The 24,415-nt window shown below is 41.7% G+C and overlaps 1 protein-coding gene across 2 annotated transcripts in view; it reads right to left on the bottom strand.

The window, feature by feature from the left end:
• The window catches only part of adarb2 (adenosine deaminase RNA specific B2 (inactive)), a 206,260-nt gene that overhangs the window by 26,680 nt on the left and 155,165 nt on the right, over positions 1-24,415 (bottom strand). For both annotated transcript variants that reach the window (XM_063483359.1, XM_063483360.1), the window contains exons 4-5: positions 11,349-11,463; positions 258-426 (exon numbers count right to left, since the gene is read on the bottom strand). In XM_063483359.1, the coding sequence (XP_063339429.1) occupies positions 258-426; positions 11,349-11,463 (284 nt within the window). The remainder of the gene's footprint in view (positions 1-257; positions 427-11,348; positions 11,464-24,415) is intronic.

Genomic DNA, 24,415 nt, shown 5'->3' on the forward strand with positions numbered 1-24,415 from the left:
CTACAAAGGTAAAAATTCAACTTTCAAGATGAAACAGAAGTTTTCTCTAAGTCGGTGTAATGATCAGCAAAAAAGCTAAAGTTGAAGGCAAGTGACTGGTCAAAAACAGGCCTCGCAGATAACCAACTAACTAGTGACAGCAAGTGTTATCGGGCCGTGTCAGGTGCTGAAAGATTTCAAAGCTGTAACATGTGCACATGCGGTGCTCAGGAAATGTCTGTGTGCTTTAACGATACAGCAGAAGATAAAGCTTTTACCTCACGAAGAGTTCAAGTTGGGAGTAGAGGAAGCGTAGCAAGGCTCGTCGGGCTGTGACTTCAGCGTGACAGTCATTGACTACTTGTCCCTGATCACTCAGATACTCTCCGTTGATGCACTTGGTGCCAGTAGATAACGCCACCACCTGGGCGTGTCTCAGGTCCAGACCTGTTGAACAAATACAGACAAATGCTCACATTATTGCAGTTGTCACACGTTCCATTGACTACATTGATTCCTCAATCAATAAGCTTAATAGTAACCCTTAATATCAACAGCATGTCCTTTCTCACCTTTCGATCCGTAGGAGGCATTTTATCATTATTAAGAAAAAATGGTAGAACATGCACATCTCTGCTTTGATCTGACAAAGCAAAAGAGTGCCGTGCATGGTTTCCTTTAATCACCCAATGATTATCAATTAAAAAAACAAAAAAAGGACACATCCACAGAGCCTACAAGGCTTACTACCGCTCCTACAGACGAACTCAAGGAAGACTAGTCACTACAGAAACTATTTTACAACAAAGTTTTCATCTTTACATACCCACCCTTTAGAAATCTGCACTGTAAAAAGGGCATAAAGCACGGCATCTTCCCTGGTTTGCAAGCTGCAAACTAAACAAGACGTTTCAGTCTTATCATTCCTGTTTCCTACTCATTTGCATTGATGTTAAGCTATCATTGGGTCACTGCAACAACATTAGCTTGTTGTGCAAGTCATCATGTTGAAAGAGAAAAAAACAGAGTAGGTGTGCTTCCCGTACATGCCCTCTTACTTACTGATAAACCAGTAACAGCAATAATATGGACAATTCAGATGTTTCACTGCTGCATCCCTATGCTGTCTAGTATGATGATACTACTTGTAAATATGTAGCGGCTAAAAACTTTAAAATCTACCTAGCTAGCAAGTACATTTAAATACAGTATACCAGCACTGCTACTCATTTTGGCTAACTGTAGGAATTATCTCTATTTTCAAAACAAGCAGCTACATCTGTCAGTGTTTTTATAGAAATGGAGTTTGCAGGTTAGCAGTCCAGACAGCAAGGAAGAAATCTGCTGTATCCAGAATCTGGTTTTAAAAGTGCTAAAAAGCGACTGCATGGTCTTATCTAAAATTAACAATATGGTGGAAGATTCATATTCTAACTCACTCTGTTTGGGATAATATGGCACAAAAGAGAGGTCACCCAAACAGAATTCCCAATAGCCACAAGAGAGATCAAAAAGCCATCCTGTCTCATGTTGGTTTTCCTTGAACAAAAAAGGAGCCTTTTCCTAAGTAAGGATTCAGGCCAGTGCGGGGCCATGTGACTGACTGACAGATAGACAGAGGTGGTGCAGAGGAAGGGGGGAGGAGGGAAAGTGGGGGTGGGGGCGCTGGATCAGCACGTTCACGGCTTGCCATTCCTTCCTTTCTGCCACAAATCTCTCCCATCGCCTCTGAAAGTCAGGCTTCGCTGGCTTCTGGCAGACCTGCAGGCATCGCCGGACCGGCACATGAGCTTTTATCAGCCTCGGCCCAGATGGCACTGCAGCGTTAGAGTCCTGACACCTTCAGTGATGAGGAGAAGGAAGGAGGGCAGGGGAGGAAAAAAGAAAGGCTGAACGGGAGAGGAGGGTGCATGACTGTGTGTGTGTGTGTGTGGTGGGGGGGCAGTTATAGAAAAAATAGACCAGTAAAGAAGAAAGGAAAAGTCTAGGTAAGGTAAATTAAACTTTTACTCTTGAAAGCAGAATACCTGAAAATAAGTATTTGACTTAAAAACTGAATGCATTAAAAAATGTATTTAAATATCGTTAAACTCAATGTGCTTTATTATTTGTATCTACTATCTGTGGCAGTAGCCACAGTTTTCAATATATTTATAACATTTTCTTGGAAGCAAAACAAGTTCTAAAGTCATTGTTGACATATTATCACATTTCAGGTTAGCAAATTTGAGGTCTTAGGTAAACAACTGTTTATTTATGCAACTAACAGATACTTAGCAGCATTATTGACTGGGCCATGTGAATAAGTCCAATATTTACTCTGTTTATTGCTCATGTTTTGGTCTCCACCAGCTTCTACAGAATATATGGCTCTTTGGGAGCTAAATATTTCACTAGGCTTAACACACTGGTTAGTTTAAGTAAGGACCTGTTCAACATCACAAAGAACTCTTTAAACTGAGTTCGTTATGGGAGCTTCTGTTTCCTCGACTCTTATGGTGAGTCAACATTTGTTGCCATTCAAAATACAGCAGTAGAATTTTTTATTAGGATTGTATTTGGGCCAGTGATGGTCAATATATACACTGATAAGGCATAACATTATGATCACTGACAGGTGAAGTGAATAACACTGATTATCTCATCATGATGGCACCTGTTAGTGGGTAGGATATATTAGGGAACAAGTGAACATTTTGTCCTCAGAGTTGATGTGTTAGTAGCATGGAAAATGGGCAAGTGTAAGGATTTGAGTGATTTTGACAAGTGCCAAACTGTGATGGTTAGAAACTGTGGCTCATGTGGGTGTTCCTGGTCTGCGGTGGTCAGACCAATCGTGGTGCCCATGCCGACCCCGTCCCCTGCCGAAAAATGCCAAGAATGGACATGTGAGAACTGGACACGAGCAACAGAGGAAGTTTTCCTGGCCTGACAAATTACCTGGGGAACACCTGGCACCAAGATGCCAGACTATGGGAAGATGGCAACTCAGCAGAGGTGTGATGCTTTGGGCAATGTTCTGCTGGGAAACCTTGGGTCCTGCCAACCATGTTGATGTTACTTTGACACGCACCACCTACCTAAGTATTGCTGCAAACTGTGCACACACTTTCATGGAAACGGTATTCTCTGATGGCCGTGGCGTCTTTCAGCAAGATAATGCACCCTGCCTCAAAGCAAAAATGGTTCAGGAATGGTTTGAGGAGCACGAGTCTGAGGTGTTGGCTTGGCCTACAAATTCCCCAGATCTCAAACCAGTCAAGCATCTGTGGGATGATACTTTAAGTCCACTTCCATAACTTAAAAATTAGATTCCACAATACACTTTTAGGGGTCTATTGGAGTCCATGCCTTGATGGATCAGGGCTGTTTTGGTGACAAAAGGGGGACCAGAACAAAAAGTTATGCCTGATCAGTGTATATTTCAGCTGCTCAGAGATAAAAAGACAATGATTCCTGTTCAGTGTACCACTCACAAAAAACAAGCTCTTTTCAATGTGTAAACTGGTCATTAACATAATTTGGTGTGTGTAGTTTCAGAAACACATAATCCTGTGCAATTTGATGTAATCACAAGTCAATTTTCACTGAAAAAAGTAAGTTTAAAATTCTGCACTATTACAGTAAAACATACAATATGAAGACTGTACAATCCTGAGAAAAACAGTATTGTGAGTTCAGCCATTGACATTCCCTGTAAGCAATGCAGTCCAACCCCTTCTCAGTGATAAAGCAAGTTCAAAAAGGTAACAGACTCTCCCAATTTCATTCTCCTGCTTTTCCTTGCCGTTCCACTTTGCGATTGTTTAGATCAATTTTGCAGTGGATAATTTCTGCAGCGCTGCTTGCTACCCTCCCATGAAATTGGCACTGAGGTTGCCTTCAGTTTGCAGGAGAAAGAAGAGGAGGGGTAGGACGAGAAATGAATGAAAGAGAGAGAGAGAGAAAGTGGGAGAGGTAGGCAGAGAGCCCACAGGCAGTATGCTGTTTTTAAACCAGGAATAATCAGCTGCATCTCACAAGTACAAAAAGAGATGGTCGAAAGGATCGAGGTAGAGTAGAGTCAAAGGCCTGAGGCACTCTTCACACACAAATACATCTGTTGATTACTGGTGATTCAAAGATGTCACACCTCGGGATAACAGCACTTTCAGAAAGCATGTACATCAGAGCGAGACCTGGAACTGCTCATTATGGCAGCTGCACTACACTAGTCAGTGCCCAAACCTGTCAGAGCCCTTTAACTGGAGAACAAAGCTCACACCGCCTCACTATAGCAACCCAGAAGGTAAACACACTTTTTGACGCCACATAGAGCTAAGACCCCCCCCTCCTGCAAAGCCCTCGGTACATACAGGTATGTTTTTTTAATGGTATTTTGATTACTGCTCCTGAACTTGACTTAGCCTACATGGAGGGAAAAGTGAGGTAGGAGGAGTGGTAATAATCAAGCAAAGCAGTGCAATTTCCCTGTCAAGAATTAAAGGGAATTTGCGCAGGCCTGCCAGGTCAAAGTGTGAGAAAATTGCACTCATATTCAAGTGATTGGCACCCAGACAAATCATATTCACGATTATTACTGGCGTCAATTGAGGTCAAGTTGGGCAGTTTAACTTATTTGACTGAACACTGTGGTCAGCTGTGTGGCATATCGCTGCTTCGTGTGTCACAAAATGGCTCGAGTGCTGTTAAAGTGAGTTAATTTCATTGGTCTTGATTGGTGTCAGTACCCGTGACTAAAATGTTCCTTTACCTAATGTCCTTGTGCCTTCAAGTGTGCCACAAAACTGTCCTGAACATGCAAATTGTGCACCATTAACTGCTTGTTTGGGCCACTTTGGCCAGTGCCTCCTTCAACAAAGCAGAACATTATGTTCTTCTACTGTATCTCAAGTAAAGACTAAAGAGACAGAGCTAACAGTCTCCAATGAGCAGGAGCTCTTTAGCCACAAAAGGAAATCAAAAGTGAGGTACTTTTTTATGCTGAACCAGGTTGTTTTATTCTTGCATCTCAAAGTAAGTCAACACATTTATCAAAAAGCTACTGTATGCACTTCCTGTGTGTTTATGCTTAATGCTGCATTACTTTCACCCCACAATATGGTCCATTCCACTTGTGTCTGTCGCCATGTTGGCAAAATGGCCCCTCACCACCAGGCTGCATCACACTACATTACACAGCACTGCGGCAGACTGCGGGGCAGGCGTTAGGCTCTTAGATGCCACAACTTCACTAAATTCACATTTTGCTTTACGAGGCCAGGACTGTGTTTAAAAGAGGCTGGAAAACAGCGTGGTTCAGTCAGGTCATCGACACCAACAGTGACACATACGGGGAAAAAAACAAGCTTGCAGTTTCACTCAGTGTATAGGTGCAGAGCTGCGATATAGACTTTTCGGTACACCAAAGTATTTTCTGCCAGCTGAAAATCCAGAGTATTTTGGAGGCATAGAGTTTTGGTTTTTGGTTTTTTTAGCTTAGGCACTTTTGTTGTTATGAGGCGGAATAAGTAGCATGTACCTGACTCCAGTTTGTCCAGCTTGATTGGCAGACCAACAATGAAGAAAATATTCCTTTAAGCATCATTTCTTTCCATCAACATTGCGATTTTGGAGATTTCATTTGGTATGGGCTCGAATACTCAGGGAGCTGCTGTACTGTTGCTCATAACACCAGGAGAAGTAAGATGTGACAGGTGGTTAGCGTAATGTTTGTTCATTGTTTTAGAGTAGTTTAAAAGTACACAGCTCTGATGGTATGATTACCCCCTGTAGTATTCTCCTGAACGATACAGACATCAGTGATGGTTCAGGAGTAGAAGCCGTTGAAATTGGGTCAATGAAAAGTTCTTCTACCAAAGAAAATAATTAAAGATAAAACAAATAAAGACAAAAACTAAAAATTCAATCACACTCCACTTTTAAATGTGTTAACCACCTGATTTGAAAACTTTTATTTTAAAAGTACATTGAATGAGTTAAATGTTCTGACTTCCTCCTCACATCTATTCCACTCGTTCTGTCATGGGCTGTTTCTTTTCTTCCAGCATTTTGAGTTTTATGCCTTTTTGTATTATGACGTTCTTGTTTGTATACTTTAGGCTTCAGTCAGTTCTGTTGATATTGAGTTCTGTTTCTCTATTTAGTTCTTGTCTGTCTAGGTTCCTCCCATGTCTGTCTTCCCCACTATGTTAGTTATAGTGTCGTGTCTTCAGTGTGCAAGTGTGTCATGTCCCCGGTGTTAGTCTCCCTCGCCCCCTTGTGTGTTTCAGTGTGTCTTTGTCCTCTTTGTGTCTGTGTTTCTGTGCATGTGTCCCCTCCCAGTTTATGTCTCCATGTTTTCTGTTTTATTTTGAAAGTCTTGTGTTCCATGTTCAGTGTGTTTAGCTTTGCTTCCCATGTGGCGTCATGTTAATTTGCATCAGCTGTGTTCCCTGTGTGTTTCCACTTCCTAATCACTCTTGTGTGTATTTATGTGGTCTGCTGTCATTCATTCTTTGTCAGGTTGTCTTTTATGTATCCAATTTAAACATTTTTAGGCACATAGTTTAATGAATAGTCCTTTTTTGAGTTCACAATATTCAGATCATTTTAAATTCCCTTTAAGCATTCTTTTAGACTGGGCAAGTGTAGCAAAAACAATGTCCAATGTGCAAAACGACAATAGGAAAATGACCCTACTTCCTGTTTCATCTTTGACCTAAATAACACTTTGAATGGTCTTAATTGTTAGTTTTAAATCTCATTTAAAGTAGTATAATGTTAACTTTGTAAGTTAGCTTGAAACAGGTGTTAAAGGAGGACATGCTTTATTGCAGCCATTCCCAGAATTTCATCTAATTTGAAATCTAAAAATCTTTTGCATTACATCAACACCTCTAATTGCAATATAAGACAATGCAACACTCAAAAAGTAGAACAGAGAGTTTTAAAGGTTGTGCTTGCACTCGCTGATGAACCATCGAGGCCAGGTTAACCCTTCTTTAAACTTTAATATGATAGTTTAATGAATTAAGATGCTAATTTGCTGATATCATGCAGCTAAAATAAATGGCTCTTCCAAACTGTTCTAACTAATTTATTTGTAAAAGAAATGTTCTTATTACACCTTGTCCCAATCCTAATGCAAGTTCTGGTCTGAGGCCAGTGGTTTTTGATAAACCAGTAATCAGGAGTGTTTATTGCACACTTAACAGGTAGTTTAAGGAAGTATGTACAGAAATGTGTTGATTTAAATACTGTCCTTATACTGGTTTATTCTCCCCTACAATGATTGAGCAGATTTCTTGTTGGATGAATGGATTAAAGTAAAGCAAAGTTGATTTCAGTGGAAAAATGTTCTTATCCTAGAGAGTCGACTAATCAATAATCGCTTTGTAAGAAATGCAAGTAAGCAAAAGTGACACTGAAATATAATGAAAACTTTGTCATCACCAGAAAGTATCAAAAATCAATCTGTACTTTTAGTTCAATTAAAACATTTAAAGGAAAAACTTCACTTTCTCTGTAACAGAGGGTTTGTAAAGTGCTGTAGTGTTATTTTTGGAGTACAGGATCTGAATACTTGTCTGCTGGAATTCCTAAATAAACCTGCTGAAACCTAAACCGACAGTCAGCGAGCTGCTGTGAATTATTCCCGAAAATATAAGACTTCAACAAAAAAAGCTATTACATGTTTGAAGTGAAAAGTGAGCACAAATTGCTGAGGATACTTTACAGGCAATAACTGTAAGAAACCACAGGGAGTGACATGACCGTGAACTTTGCAATGATCCATTATTATACATGCCAGCTGCAACTCAAAGACACTGGAAAGCGATTATCAGAATCCCTTTATTCTCTATGGTTATAAAACAGGGAAAATGTTTCTTAATAAGCCACCCATTATCTCTGAGCACCATAACGCAGACGTTAAAACATTTTTTTCTGAAGCAGACTAAGCTCTCAAGGTCAACTTTTAGTCAACTCATTTATATGCCATTTAGGTTGTGCTTCATAAATCCTATCTTTCATGTGTTCTTTCATCACAAGATGTTGGGTGATTACGCTGAATGTCATCCAAACCGTGTCGTCTGAATCGCAGCAAATCTCTGAAAATGCTCAGCAGCAGGGGAGAGGAAAAGGAAAAAACACGCACACACACAACTTGGCAAGAGTAGAGAACGCACCCTGTTGAATCTTTATTAGCTTTAACAGGAAATCGCTCTCAACATATAAGGCTGTCTTTGTGGAATGCTGCTGGAGCTCTCAAATTCTCGCTGCCGCAACAAATCCCGCATGCGTCTCTGCTCTGTTGTCGGACGTGATTGTTAAATGTTAAAATTTGCAACATCCATAAAACCAGATTAGGAGTAGAGAAATCCTTATTTGAAAATGGATACGAAGACTTCGAACCATAGCTTAACTTAGACTTGTAATCAACTTGTTTGAAACCCTTTGTTATCGTCTCTTCTCTCGGTCCCTGGGGTAAGCCTCGGAGGACGGCTTTCTCACTCCATCCCAACAAACAAATGTGTAGAAAGAAGAAAGGAGCAAAAGGGCGTGCTTCTTTTTTAGCATCTTTCTATGAGCACTGTTTACCATCACCAGACAGCTGATGCGATTCAGATTGATTCAAATGAGATTTTCCACACTTTCTGACGATGCGTTCTGGCACTTTACTTTGGTAGTCGTCTCACAACTCTCAGCCTGGTGGTGAGGCTAATCTCACTCAGGTTGAAGCTCAAATGTCTCGGTGGGACTCCTGCAAGGGTGGGGGAGGAGGGTTCGCTGTCTGTCTATGGTTAAAAGACGGACCCTGATTAATATTCTCGAGGCAAAAGCCACGGAGACACGGAGAGAGGCAGAAAAGGAGGGCGGGGTGCAGAACAGGACTCCCCAGTGTTCCTGTCAAGTTTGGTGTCTGACTGCACGGATTCTGGCCACCACACTGCTGCCGCCGCCGCCTTACTGCGAATACTCGGCAGCCCTATGTCTGGATCTTTGAAGATAATGTGTGCTATTAATAAACAAACAGAAGCAATTACTGGGAGGGAGAGGAGAGGGTTTGGATTAGGTCAGGACGAGCGCCGGCCTCACTTTAGTCTAAACTGATGAGCTGCTGCACTCCAAAGACAGTTGAGATACCAATCCCTTCTCGCTGACCCCTGCACCCCCACAGCCTGCAGCCACAGAGCCAGATAAGACACCTGTGTGTGTCTGTGTGTGTGTGGTCATTTTTTATATTACAGTAGATCCCAGAGAGAGCGAAGGCCCTGTGTTTCGTACCATGACTTTTACTATATATCTTCTCATATAGCATTGCTGCATAAGTTATTTATCTCAATTTACGTGTGGCTTTCATTTTTTGGGGTGGAGGTTATTGTTTTATTTACTGATATGTGAAGAAAATATGTCAAAATTTGGCTCATTCTTTGTTTTTTTTATTTTTTAGTTAATACTTGATCCATTATTTTTTTATGATTTTTTTTTTATCTTTAAATGATAAAAAAAACCCCCAAAACAAAACAGAAAACAGAGTCTGTTACAGGTTAGGTTAGGTTGTCTTACCCTGCTCTCAGACTGTGTAATGGAAATTCTGAATTTTCCACCTATAAATAAAAAAGGTTAACAAAGTTTAAAGTGAATTGTTACACAAAGGTTGTTTAACGATCTTGTGTGTGTGTTTGGAATGATAACGGTTGAAAGGGTTAGCTGTTCAGACACTGTCCTTTGTGCAGAAAAAAGCTAACCAAAAGCCTTTCAGCCTTCATCTTATCTATTGTGAGGTCTTTCTAGGGTACCAATGAACAAAAGGTCTCAGTGATAAACTGGTCAGCTTCCCTGGTGTTTCAAACTTAAAAACTCTCCCGTCTGACTGAAAAAACACCAGCTAGCTAGCCAGCTAGCTACTGACATTAAATTTACATCACATCTGTGGTCACAAGCCACAGGTGGTAGTTTTTGTGCTGCTGCTGAGTTTTGACGGGTTTTAACGACTTCTCCTCCTGTGTGGAGGATGTGGAGGTTTAGTCTGAGTGGCGACAACTACTGTTCAGGAGAATACTAACCTTGTAAGAATAATGCTAACAAGGTTAGCAATGAAATGGGACCTTAACAGCAACAGCTAACAGCTAAAGCTAGCATATCCCAGCAACAATTTTCAGTAACAGACAATGACACACAAGCTAACAGCAGAAATGCACACCATCAGATAGGAACAGCTAGGAACGTTCAAGACAAAGTTCTTTGGTGCGATTAACCTTACATTTATGTAACGCACCAGATATGAAGTTGCAACGTGCGTTTGCGTACATATAAAAGGCACTGTTTTTGTCCGCTAGAGTGGGATTTTCACGGCATATTCTGCACCACATCTCTGTGCGTTCATCATTTGTTTGAAGCCAGCTCACTTCCTGCAACCACTTTTCCGAGAATACGCGCTTCTTTTGCGGTTCGGACTTCTTCTGACATTTCTTTGAAGGTGGAGGAACACCAAAGTAATTGCTTAAAGGAGCTTGCTTCTTCAACATCTTTAAGAGTTCTAAACAAATGTCTGTCCTCCTCCAGAAAATCTTATGTACGTAAACGCGCGTTGCAACTTCTTATCTGGTGCACGTCTTTCATTTTGACAGCGAATGCGCACCTGCGGACCACTTTTGTGCACCCCTGCTTATAAAAAACAGATTTAGAAACCTGACAGCTTACTTTGTATAAACTTAATGTGAGATCATCCTGGCGTGGATGTGTGCCATGCAACTCTATAGAATTATTATAAGTGATGTGGAGTGCGTGTGGAATATGCTGAAGCAGAAATAACACACGTCTGTGTGTGGGAGGCCCCATTCGACTACAACAAACAGCACTCCTGTAAGACAAAGATGTAGTCATGTAAATGTCTAGTAATGGAACTCATTGTTTCACACTTTAGGAGAAAAGCAGATTGAAGCCTCCTCCTACTTACTGTTCCTTCACTGAGTCACTCCGTCAGGTTTCAGATTAAGGTGATCTAGTTAAGATTCCCACTGTGACATCTGGAACTCCTGTCAAAGCTCCTTGAGCACTGAAAGTCCAGTATGCAGTGAGGATGACTGACATTCACTACCATGTCTCATTCTCCTCAGAGACTCTAAGCAGTCAATAATTCATCAGGAAGGTATACTCTCATGCATGGGTGCAAGGTACAGCATGGAGTGGAAACTTTCTCTCTCTTCCCACCCTCAGTTTGTCATTTCTTTCTCAACCTACAGTCCCTTCCCCATCCCTTCCTTGTTCTCCCTCCTTCACTCACTCACTCTTTTTTCCTACCCCCCCACCTTACTGTCTCAATTTATATTGCACCACTTCAATAATTCAAAGTGATATATAAAAGTCAATGAAATTTGCCATACCTCGGGTCATTACGATGCCTGCCAGGGATTTGTGCCGAGCGTGCGCAGGACTGCAGCCGCCCACCAGCGACCGGTACTTCTCCCTCACCAAGTGGAATATTGAATCAGCAAAGTCCTGAAAAACACAATCGCTCCCTTAATTTCTACTGGACACAATCTGTGGAGAACGACTACCCGGGTTTAAATTTGCTGCACTTAGTTAACCTGTTCAGGTAAACAGAGTGAGGTTTAGGGAGATTATCCTAAAAGCCAACTTACCTGTTTAGCTATGAGTGCATAGAGATATCATCGAAATGCTCGAGGCATCGGTATAAAAAAAGATTTCCAACAGTAGCACACAGCAACTTGATTATTATTGAAAGGTTTCAGCTGGAAAGCTCTACACACAGTGTTATTAAATCAATGATACCTGATAGCCATGTGTGTTTTAGATCTTAGATGATGCATTTAATCTTTATATCCTCATCAGGTTGTTAAAGAGACACAACATACACATTTTGTTAAGCTCTTCCCTACTTAACCTACTTAACCTAGCAGTGTTGCAATTGTGATGCAAATGTAAAGTTTTCATTGAGTAGCCGTTAACTTTAACAGCAGAAGAGTTGGCTATATGCTGTCATTTATATATCCCAAAATAAAAGCCACTTGTCCCAGACCCCATTGTTTCCTGTCTGACTTCACTGGAGTGCACGATCGTGCTGGACACCATTTTTCAGTTCTCATTTCCTCCACCATCTGCCATTTGGAGCGCCTCTAAAAACTTGCTGTTTTTGCTTCTCGCTCTGACCGACATTACACATGCTGATTTACTGGAGATAAAATGCAAAGTATGAAATAAAACTGTGCTCTCTATGTACATTTACCCCTCCACCTCCGACTCAACACTTCTCACCAGACATCCACTAAATCCACACTGTTCACCAGATGTTTGCCGAGACATGGGCACGGTTTTCGGACCCTTTGGAATTTTTAATGCTCTTTACTCGAGTAGTAATTAAGGGCTTAGTCTCCAAGCAGTCTCCACGCCAACTGTAGAGCGCAAACGGATCACTGGGAGATGGCAACAGAGTGACAGTGGAGTGGGCCTTTTGGACAGATTGAAGCCCGCAGTGGCTAAAAGGACATCAACAGATGCCACAGTAACAGACGTACAGAGTGAGAGAGAAGCAGTGAGATTAAGGGCAAACAGAAAAAAAAGGCGAGGAGAGCAAATGAATTAGTGAGCATATTGCACATTATAGCCCTCGTCAAGGCTGTGAAATACTCTCACAGTAGGAACCGGCGGTGGAGGTGCTCACAGCTTGTGTTGCGGTGGGTGGCGTGTGGGTGTGTATGCATGGCATATTGGTGCTTTGACACCGGTGTCAGCCCGAAGCTTTTTCGGCGAGTAGAACAGGAAGGAGCGGCGAAAAGTCATCACGGTCAATAACTTAGCACAGAGGTTCTCAGCTAACGGTTGGGTGACAGGTCACAACTGAGGCGAGTCTCCTTATTTTTAACAACAGACAACAAAGACAAGAAGAAAAGACACATTTCCTCTACCGCTATTTACTTCATGCTGGGCTAACACTTCACTGTTACTCGGCATTGCTGCCACTTTTTCCGCCATTTTTACGGTCAGCAGCAATGATCAGTGAACATCCTCATTCCAGATTCACCTCTGAAATATAGTAATCAGGCATATTTTGCTTTGTCATGGCAAAAGACATTTTAAAGCCAAGAAACTCTTTACGAGACAGCTCAAAACCAAATAAAGTTTGGGACATGGACTATGACAATAATGTTTTAGACGTATCACAAGTGAATAAACAGGTATACAAAAATGCCTCTTTTTTCAATTCAAGACAACACTTTTAAAGGTGCAGTAAGTAGAATATGTGGGGTGGCTGTAGGTAGGTAAGGAGGTACAGCCGGTCATCTACTAATCCAAAGGTTGGTGCTCGGATCCCTGGCTGCTGCCTAAGTATCCTTAGGCAAGATACTAACCCTAAATTGGTCTCTGATGCATTCATTGGAGTATGAACACATGTGAATGTTAGATAGAAGACACTTGAATAAGACATGCTGTATAAAGAGCTTTGAGTGCTCAAGTAGAGTAGAAAAGTGCCAGTGCATTTACAATTCATCTTATATTACTCTAGAGAGTCTGCACTGCCAAATATTGCACACAGTCAACCCACATGATGATCTACTGGAACAACTGCACAACATTTTGGACTGTGCCTCCAGTCCAAAAGAAAACTGGCATCTTCTGGACTCCATCATGGCCGTTTGCCAAGAGTTTCAGCCAACACAACTACTTGGTTTACAACACGAGCAGCAGAAGGTTGGAATTATAGAGTCGTTAAAAAAGAAGAATAACATCTCTGGCCTTTCTTTCATGTTGGACAAACACATAGCAAGGCTAGCATCTACATTCTGATAGATATCCAACCATTTTCTGTTGCTTATCTGGGTCTGATCTACAGGGCAGCCCTTCTTCTCCCCAGCCACCCACCCCAGCTGATGAGGGGACACCAAGCCATTTCCAAGTCAGCTGAGAGATGTAATCCCTCCAGTGTGTTGGTTTAGGGCCCGGATGGCTTGGGGATAGAAGCTCCTCTTGAGTCTCTCTGTCCTTGCCCGGATGATGCGGAACCTTCTACCAGTATCTGCGCTGCTCTAGTCCGGCATCTCCTGGTGTAGGTGTCCTGAAGCGGGGGGAGAGCAATCCTGCAGCAGCGTTCTGCTGTACGGATCACTCTCTGGAGAGCTTTTTGGTCCTTCACACAGCTGTTTCCAAACCACGATGTCATGTTCTGTGTGAGGATGCTCTCCACAGCGCCTGTATAGAAGATCCTGAGGATCTTTGGAGAGACCCTGAACTGCTTGAACCACCTCAGCTGGCTCCTGATGTTGAGGAGTAGTGGCTCTAGTCTGGGATCTTAGGCTGCAATTCTGATTTTTTGATCAAATCCGATTTTTTTGTCTGTTTGTTCACACTACAAATAAAATGTGACAGCAAACGCGCTCTAGTGTGAACCCGCATGCGCAAAAGAAGACGTCACACACAACGCGCTCTGTTTAGACCCAGAGCAAACAGTATTGTTTGACTGATGGCCGTTAATATAAAGACTTGTTTCGGACTTTATGTTTCCAAATTTTGCTTTAAGTTATAAAGTTATTTTGTTATTTACAAATGGCCTAATAATTATCCTTATTGCTGTTTCAGAGAGGAGCGGTGCTTCAAAGGATAGTTGCAGATTTCTGTCAGAATCGGCAGATTATACAGTACAAATAAAATGTTCACGTTTCTCCAACGTTGTCTTCCCAACAGTTTCACTGACATCTACACTGGATGGCCAGGAAGCGTTCACGATGTCTTCTCAGGCGCTTCTCCGGCGCTGATAATTGGCGTCTGTCTTGTGTCAGTGACGTAAAAGACGGATTTAATGCGACATGACCGTTCAAACAGCAGTCACTTTCTAAAACATCAGATATGTATCGGATTCAGTACCACATATGAAAGTGACCCAGGTCGAATTTGAAAATATCGGATTTGTGCTGTTCACACTGTCATACCATGATCGGATATGGGTCGCATAGGGTCAAAAAAGTTGGATTCTCGCCTGCAGTGTGAATGTAGCCTTATTCTTGAGGTCACTATCCAGACCCTGCAGCCATAAATAACAGGAATACAGACTGACCAGAACAACAGCTTTGCCATAGCCCAGCTTCAGTTGATCTCTCTACAACAGTGCTCCCCAACTGCGAGAGTTGAGGCTCGGGGGTGAAATTTATGGTTTTCAAGGTTTTTATCGGTTTTTATCATTACTTTTTTTTATCGTTTTTATCGTTAACTCGGTTTCCCTGGGTCTTTTCCCGTGTGTTATGAATAAATCTTCTTTTTTTTTGGTACCAGTACTGGTTTTATTTTGTTGTATTTATCCGTGACACCTTAAAGGCCGGTTCGTGAAAATATTGTCAGACATAAACCGGTCCGTGGCACAAAAAAGGTTGAGGACAGCTGCTCTACAACACAGCATAAAGCTATAGAGGAGATTTCTTCACTTTCTTCATTTTATCAGTCGCTTCAGATCATTTTTCAAGGTCTTAAACAGACACATTTACTGTAAGTAGCTTTAATCCACTTTTAAAATAACAGTCTGCACCTTTAATACGCACAGCCCTACTCAGTGACCTGCAGCATGTGTGGAATAACAGTAATTAGTTTCCCTGTTAAAAAAATATTTCTCTTTCAGAGACATCCAACCTTTTGTGCTGTTGTTAATAGGAAACAGCTGATACTCACTAATGTATTTTTATGTCAGCACAGCAGATGGACTTGGACACTCAGTCTTTTTCTTTCACTTTATCGTTAATATGAATAACTATATAGTTACATAGTTATGAATATCTAAAATTATAACTATATTAACTGTACAACAATATTGACAGCTGTTGCTGTAAAACCATCAAAGTTTACAAAAGAGGGACGAATGAATGACTCCATTAAAACCTGTTAGATGTTACGTGGTGACAGTGAAATTCTATTTTTAGTTTACTCTTCCACCACTTTTGCAAAAGACATAATAAAGACAACTAACAAACACATAATTTGTGTAAATTTATCAATCGCCTGTAAAGATATTCGCACCTACGAGCGTTATTTGGGAGCGCTGCTAACAAGCTATTTCGTCCTGTTTAGTAAACCTGACACTGACAGTCTAAATTTGATACCTGTAATGGGTGGAACACCTGTTGTGTAGTGAATGACCTGTAGAGGGTGTAAAATAAAAAGCATAAATCTCACATGTCAGAATAACACGTTTCTACAGCAGTAAAGAAATAAAGAACAACCTGGTAACCATGTGTTGTTGTTTTTTTTTTTGACAATATGCTTGAAAAATGAACTAAACATATAATTTCATATGAACACAAAGAGCCTCAATTGTTTTTGTTACCCAGTCATTTGCTTTGCCTTGTATAAAATGTCCAGTAAGACTTTGTGGATGTTGTCCTTTAAAAAACACAAAGTTAGAGCAAAGTGTGGATAGTTGTTATTCATTAAATGTCGAGTAAAACCAACAAAAATATAAATCACATAGATTTTTGCCAAAAGACAAGGAAATTTAATGATAATTTTGTAATATTTGGCAACATTTCTGTCAATTTATTCTGAGTTTATAATTAAAATTCCACAGTTAAAATAATCCCTAGTATGTAGAAGATTACCAAGAGAAAACCGGCCTCGCTCTGCCACGAGTCCTGCAAAATGTTCTGATTCTACACGCAGTAACAAAACCTGTGGGGAAAAAAAACCCCTGCCTTGGTTCTTGCTCCTGAAAGTGACATCCAATTAATTTGAACAGAATCCTGCTTGGCTTGGCAGCGTCAGCTGGTGTCGGGCACATTCTGAACCCAGAGTCAAGTCCTCCATCCCTCCTAAAGGCCTTTTCATTGATGACATTACAGAGGTGAGAGAACGTGGCAGCTTGGAAAGGCCCGGAGAGCAAAGGTGGAATAGACCCTGGCAAACAGCCCAGCTTTTTGTCCCTCCCTCCTGCTTCTTCCTCCTCCTCCAACTCTCCTTTAACTCTCTCTCCTCTCATCTCTGTCACTCTCTCTCTCTGTCGAGTCGTCTTTCCTCATTCTCGTCTCATCTTTTTACCTCCTTGCCTTTTCATTCCTTTCCTCTCTTCCTTTTTCCTCCTCCTGCTAACTCTGTCTCTCAGGTTGGTTTGGGATAGAGGGCAGTGATGTGCCGACTGTGATTCAGAACCTATAATTTCCACATGGAAACAGCATAATCATGAACCTAATCTGCATCACCCGACTGAAAAGAAAAAAAGGCCTCAGCTCCCTTCCTGCATTCTCTTTTCTCTGTTTATATTATCAAATATCTAAATACATACCTCTGTCTGTACGGTGTCCCCCTATCATTTTCCTCACATTGGCACACGCATACACACACTCATTCCTCAGTGGGGGAGTTGAGTGCCACCTTTAGTGTGGGCCTAATGTGGCAGAAAAACGGGGCCAAGGATCTCACTCCTCGGTCAGGGAGAACATCAGTTCGGCCTGCCGCACAGCGAGAAGGAGGGCCGGCTGGCTTGCTTTCGGATCAACATCAAGGTTAGCGCCGCTCCTCTACAGCTACGTTTGGGAATTTGGTATTCAAACTCTGTCTCAGGTAACTGATATAAACTGCACTCTGAATGCACCTCAGGAAACTGCTGTAGTGGCTGTTGTGTTGCTCAGCCCACCTGGTGTCTTTGCCGCATTAGTTCTGACCAATTTACTTGGCAATTCCTCCGGGCATCCCGAGGGTGGAGAAAACAAGCAACGGCGGTTATTTAGTAACATCTGCAGCTGCGCACGATGAAATTTACTGCCGTAATATCACAATCAGCTCGAATCAGGGGGAGCTGAAATTAGCAAAATTAAAGCAAAATTAGAAAGAAACAGTGACCTCTGACTCCGTCTGGTCTGACTGAAATCCAAGTCGCACTCAAGCCTGTTTGTAACTACATCAGTTAGCAACATTTGGCAACCCTTTAGCAACCAGTCAAGCACTGACATGCTTGAATACATGTGATTCTACATATTTGTAGGTGGTTATATACAAAAATGTAGTTCTGCCTCTGCTGTTTAAAGCAATTATTCTGGTCAGACCTGAGAACGCGATTATTTAACATATTACTCATCAAACTTGAAACTCATCAAAAGGGCCACGGACAGTGCAAAAGATGGACGTGGTCTGAAAAGTGCACCCAGTGCAAAAGTGCCTAAACCTACATTCTTTTAATAGCCACCAGGGGGCGATACTTGTGGTTGGAAAGACTTAAAAAGACTGTTTAAGTCCTACCTTGGACTTGTCCTCTGTAAAGACTTTCCTTATGAGTTTATAGGCTCAGACACACATTTCAGGTAAAACGTTGAGCCTCTGTTGTAAATATAAGTAATAAGTTTCATGCTCATTTGCTAACAACCACCGATTGATAAGTTGCTTGTTATAGCTGGCTTCAAAACATCAAGAGTGAAATGGTGAAAATGTTCATGTTGAGACATCAAAATAGATCAGATTTTAAAGCAAGAAGTAATTAACCGCCATCTCCTCTTAGCATGGATCCCTGTAAAAAATACTGTAGCCAGATATACGACCAACTGTGGTGCATATTCCTCATGACTACAACATCAGCATTCAAGCAACCAATCATCCCTTTAGTTAGAATCTAGCAGCTAAAGATAAAAGTACCCCTCTGCTAACTAGCTAGCTGCTGTTTGGTTGGAAACAAGAAGCATGCTACAGATAAAGCATAAACAGTAACATAATGGTGTAATAATACAGTGCAATATAGTGCTATATCATTTGACGTAAATGCATTTAAACTCTTACTGTCAAAAGATTATTTATCACAGCTTTCATAAGTCACAAAACCAAAACAAAGACACTGAGACAACAGTAAAAAGCATATCTGCAGGTTTCTGGTCTTCAAATTATTTGTGAGTGTGATAAAGAATGAAGTTAAATGTAGGTAAGAATTTTCAATACACTGCTATCATATTTTTATCTGTCCATCCCACCATTCACCCCTCACCGCCCCCCGTCTGTTTGTGTACGTAAACAGTTTGGCGTCTTCCTCCAAGGTAATGTGGAAATTCACCAACAGTCCTCCTGCTGCCTTTCCTCTGAAGTCAATATTGTGCCAGAAACACAAAATGTCAACAGGAAAATTTTCTCCACTGCTGCTTGACCTAGAAGTCTGCGTGTGCTGGCAGGGGCGATGGCGTGTGTGCCTGTGTGTGCGCGACAGGAAAAAAAAAGTTCAACTGTGTAATTTATTGTTTAGCACTACGGCCCTCAAATGGAAATACTGACAGGAAACTCCAGCTTCATCACTGATTGTGTTTAAGGCCCTCGGTAACGCTGCCTGTATGTTTCTGCACATCCTCAGTTAATCTGGTGAAACTGAAGCAGCCATGATGAGTGTGTGTGTGTCCATGTGTGTCACTCCTCCATGAACATCACTGCATGATTTTTACCCCACCCTCGGGGAAACACACACACACACACACACACACACACACACACACACACACACACACACACACACACACACACACACACACACACACACTTCAACCCACCACCCTCACACCTTATCACCCGCCTGCAGAGCAGCCCAGGCAGCATAAAAATGGGGCCATGTCTTATATTTCTTTATAGAGGTATTTAACAATTCATTCTCCCGAGTTTTAATAGTGTCTGCCCTCTGCCTAGATATCCCCCCCGCCCACCTCCACCACCACCCACCCACCCTGTGCCTCCACCATCAGCCCTGCCTCCCTTCTCCCCATCTCTCGCCTGCCGCCGAGCATGAGGCTTTTGAAAATGGATATCTATTCATTTGGCGGAAACGCTGCCTCTGGGGGCTTTTTAGATTCTCAAAAAAGCCCGACTCCTCACGGTGAGACAGATTTCCCTCTTGTTTGTTCTCCATATGATGTAAAGCATCGCTCTCGCTCCTAAATCTTTCTGCTTCTTCTCTTGCTGGCCTCTCGATCTGTATCATAAGAGGAAAATCAAAACAAAACTCATATGTCACTTCTCAGATCTCCTTTCAGCGGTCGCTCTGCTGTCTTGCCTTTTGTTGACAGTGAGAGATGTGGTTGTGCCACGTGACAGCGACAAAGTGCAACCTGCAGGACTTGAACTGTGTAAAATTTGGGGAACGCTGTGAAACACTTTTGCACCTCGCCTCTAACCAGATCTAACCTTTTCCTGCGCTATGGCCAGATGGCCCTGCAGCCCATGGAACAGATTTCACTGTGTGTGTGTGTGTCAAACTTTCTGCCTGAACAGCGGGGCCTTGTCAGTCAGATCAGGCAGCCGGGCTGCACCATGCGGCCGTCGTCATCATAACAAGAGGCTTTTTCCCTTTCAAACCACATGCTTGATGTTAGCAAGAGAGAACAAAGGCAGATGAAGGAGCACCAGAGAGAGTGAGAGAGAATGACAGAGATGGTGCATTTGATCTGTCTTTGCCACAGCGCTCCTCTCCGTCTTTCCCCAGTGTGGGTGAGAGATAGGGGGAAGATGCAATGTTGCACCACAGGTTTCCAGCAGCAAAGCAGAGCTCAAGCAGAGATTCCTCATTAGGCTTGAAAAGGTGGGAACCACGACAACGAGCTTGGTGCATGTGGTAAGGATCAGAGTCAAGGATGAGCTACCACAAAAATGATAACCTCATCCAAAAAACCAAGGGCACCGCTTTCTAGAAATGATGCTAAACATAGATGTGTTTCACTATGGCTTTGATGTTCTCCACTTGGAGCTGCAATCAATCCCTGTGTTACAGTGTAACGATCCATCCCTCCTGTGCAGCCAAATTCATGACAAGGGCAAGCGACCACTTAGAATATATGTACAATGGGATTTTTAGCCACAGACCCGGCGTGTCTCTGAGGACGATAACGTAAGCCTGTGGATTCACTGGATGGTCCGCCACTTTGGATGCAGACAGATCACTGGATAAAACAAATGTCCATGTGGATCCAGTCTTAAAGGGCCAGTTTATTCCACCAAAAAAACCCCAACAAATTTGATCTGGCCTACAGCGCTCTTCATTTACCTGGCTAGGTTGGGAGGTATCGGTTGTAGAGATCTCTGCAGAAATCATGCACACACCCTGTGAAGAGCATCAATGAGTAACTGTTTTATTTCTACTGAACTACAACAATAAACCTTATCACTGTGCAGAAATAAGTGCCTTTTAATAAAGAGACACTGTTGCAGCATTTGTTATGTATTAGGAAAGTGCCATCTGGTTCCACTGTAGATTAGAGAAGGCTAGATGCTAGATCCAGATGCATTAACAGCACTGCTGCCCAGAGGAAAATGTGTACAGTTGATGTACAGTTTGGTATGAACGGTGTCTTTTTTTTGGCTTTTCGTGATTTTTTAAAAGTTTCTCATGGTCCCTAGGGTTTATATCTTAATGATTTTAGTTAATCCTGCCAAGCACCACCACACACACATATCAAACAATTATTTATATATTTTAAAAACACACTTGATGGACACAGACATTTGCAGAGGCACTCATGAGCCTCAGGGAAGTTATCCTGCTGACTCCCTCTGATATTCATAGTAAAATATTCTGACAGCTAATGGATGGATTGCCATTAAATTTGGTACAAACATTCAATGTCCTGATGAATCCTAATGACCTTGAGCTCAAGGAGGTCATCTTCACATGTTCTTAAAACGATCTCACCATCTTCTGGTCCCCAGAGACTAAATCCCACTATGAAAATATAAAATATATTTCACTCCCAGCAGAGACACAATCGCCCATCTCAGGCCAAGCGCCAATAAGCAACTGTGTGATTTTGACACTCAGGAACTTGAATCATCTTAGAGTCACAACTACAGCAGCTTGTCACTTAGTCATTTCTGGACAGTATTTCAAGCACTGTCACCGTTTTAAAACACTGCATGTCAGAACAAGGCTTTTCCTGCTTCTAAAAAAATATTCTGATCTACAAGGTCCTCAAGCACCTTGAGGCCGCTGTTGTTGTGATTTGGTGCTATATAAATAAAGCTGAATTGAGCTGAATGCACATGTTCACCCTTCAAACTCCCAACAAGTTTGTCATCGATGATTTAAAGTTAAATAGTGTTTCCCAACCTTTGGTAAAAGCTAAACTTCATATGTCTCCTGATTGGTTACATCTGTTCAAAGTTACTAATGCACTTAAGCCTAAATCCAAACATTAATTTGGGAAATGAAACCCCAGCATTCAAGCCAGATCGAGCTGAAGCTACTGAATCATAACCAACAAGGGCAGATGCTATGCATGACTGTCTCTGAAACTCATTATCAATCTTAATTCTCTTCATCTGATCAAACAAGCTCAGCCAGATACAACATAGATGCTATCAGGGCTCGGCCCATCTGTGGCTCTATGTTTTGTGTGGTTGTAATCTGGAAACCATGGTTGCCAGGTCCCTCAATAAGCTTTGTTTTTTATTAAACCAGCACTTTCTAAATAGTTATTTCCTCTTCTGTGCAACCAAAGAGTGAGATGATGGTGTTACCTTTACTGCATCAGCTTATAGAAATGTCTTTATGTAAAGGATAATCACGAAATCAGACTCAAGACTTGAGAAAATTCAACATACACTTGATTATAATGCATGTGCATGTACTGAACATATTATTTATTTATTTTTTAAATAAAAAAATTCCTTCTTTTTTGCTTTCATCCTATAAACTTTTGTCTTTCTGCCCCTGAAATGCCACGATTTGGTATGAATATTAACCGCTTTGTATCAGTTTATTCATTATCTTCCACTTATCCATCCAGTTAACCTGACATACATGTCTTTGGACTGTGGACAGGTAGCGGGAGAACATGCACCGTCTCACTTTGTATCCAGTTATTAGTAATTACTGATCCAGAGAAGGAACAGGGCAGGTGAAAGTTGACAAAACAAAACTGCAGTCTGTGGTGATTTTACAGTTCAGCGATGGTCATGGAGAATTGTTTCTCTCCTGTCATTTAAATTACCCTATGTGGTGAGCAGAGAGGTACAAGCAGCAACAAATAATGAATAAACAGCAGCAGAGTGTGCCTGATAAAAAAACGAAAGCCTAAGTCTTGCAAATGTGGGTTAGCATCTGCCACAATCTAAAACCTTTCTATGCAATTATGTCACATTTTCAGAGTCTTAATGCCTCAAAAAGTCCTTTGTGGCGTTTGACAGATATTTTATGGCACTTCTGTTTCACCTTACAGCTCACAGATGAGTTAACATGCTCTTCCTGAATTTGTCTTCAAAATATGCACAGGGCAAGGAGATCACAGGGAGCAAGAGAAAAAAAGAAATAAATAAAAGGTTCACGATGACAACAGATGGAGCGCGCCTAAGTCGTCTCGGTATAAATCCCCTCTGATTAACCTCCACGCTGGAGATAAAAGCAGCGATATGCCTAAAACGACTTAATAATGTCAGGCACAGTGTAAAACACACACCAGCGGCTTTATACATTATGCACCAAAGGCCAGCAGAGGGACTCCTGTGAAAAGATAACACGACCCACCCCCGAGAGAGATGGAGGGAAGGGTGGAGAGAGAGGGGAAAAGATTCTGTATGGAGACGGAGGAGGAAATGAGAGGGTCAGCCATGAGGATTTAACAAGAGTCTATCATCTACAGTACATTGTTGACTAAGGGAGGATGGAGGAGGAGGAAGCCACTCCAGAGGCCCCCGAGGGCTGTTCACACAACTCCCATTAATTTGCCCATGATTTAACAGAGAGACGGAGAGAGAGCCTGAAAGAGACCGACCTCTTTGCTCCAAGTTTTATATGTGTGTAGTAAGGAATAACGGAAGCAGCAGTGGACAGTCTACTGCCCCAGAGACACTTTGCAGTCACAATCTCAATTAAGCGCTTACCAATTGCAACTGTCACTTAAAAAAAAATCAATAGTTATTAATCCTGAGGGACTTCATGTGTAAGAGACTTCTGGGTTAATTGCTGCTGTGTTTCAACTGAGAGAATGAATCAGAAAGATCTCTACAACAACTAGGGCTAAATGTTGGGAGCTAAAATTACAGGATTCCTTTCCTAGCATTGAAAAGCTCTTAACGTATTCAAATAAGACCCCATATTCCACAATATGGATACTTCCATTATTAAACCTACATGTAGTACGCGATACATTTAATTCACATGTAACGTGTGAAGTTTGACACAGTCCCATTACCTCAAATCACCAGAAAAAACGATCCAACATTAGACTTTTGCACAAACCACTGCATTATGTGACCATTTATAAACTGTCTTTTATACTAAAGATGCTAATTTTTTTTACACATAAACACCAAACAGCACCCACAATGTCAGTACTTGATGAAAACCTGCAGTTGTTAGCTAGCTTGCTAGCATCGACGTTTCCATATTCTTTTGCTAGCTGAAGATTATTTGTGCTCTTTCCTCTTCTGCTACTAGCCAAGAGGCTGACCACTGAGGGTGAAAAAATTACACTCTTCCACATTCAACTTAACTAAAATGCAC

Source organism: Pelmatolapia mariae, linkage group LG9 (assembly GCF_036321145.2).
Source record: "Pelmatolapia mariae isolate MD_Pm_ZW linkage group LG9, Pm_UMD_F_2, whole genome shotgun sequence".
Lineage (NCBI taxonomy): Eukaryota > Metazoa > Chordata > Actinopteri > Cichliformes > Cichlidae > Pelmatolapia > Pelmatolapia mariae.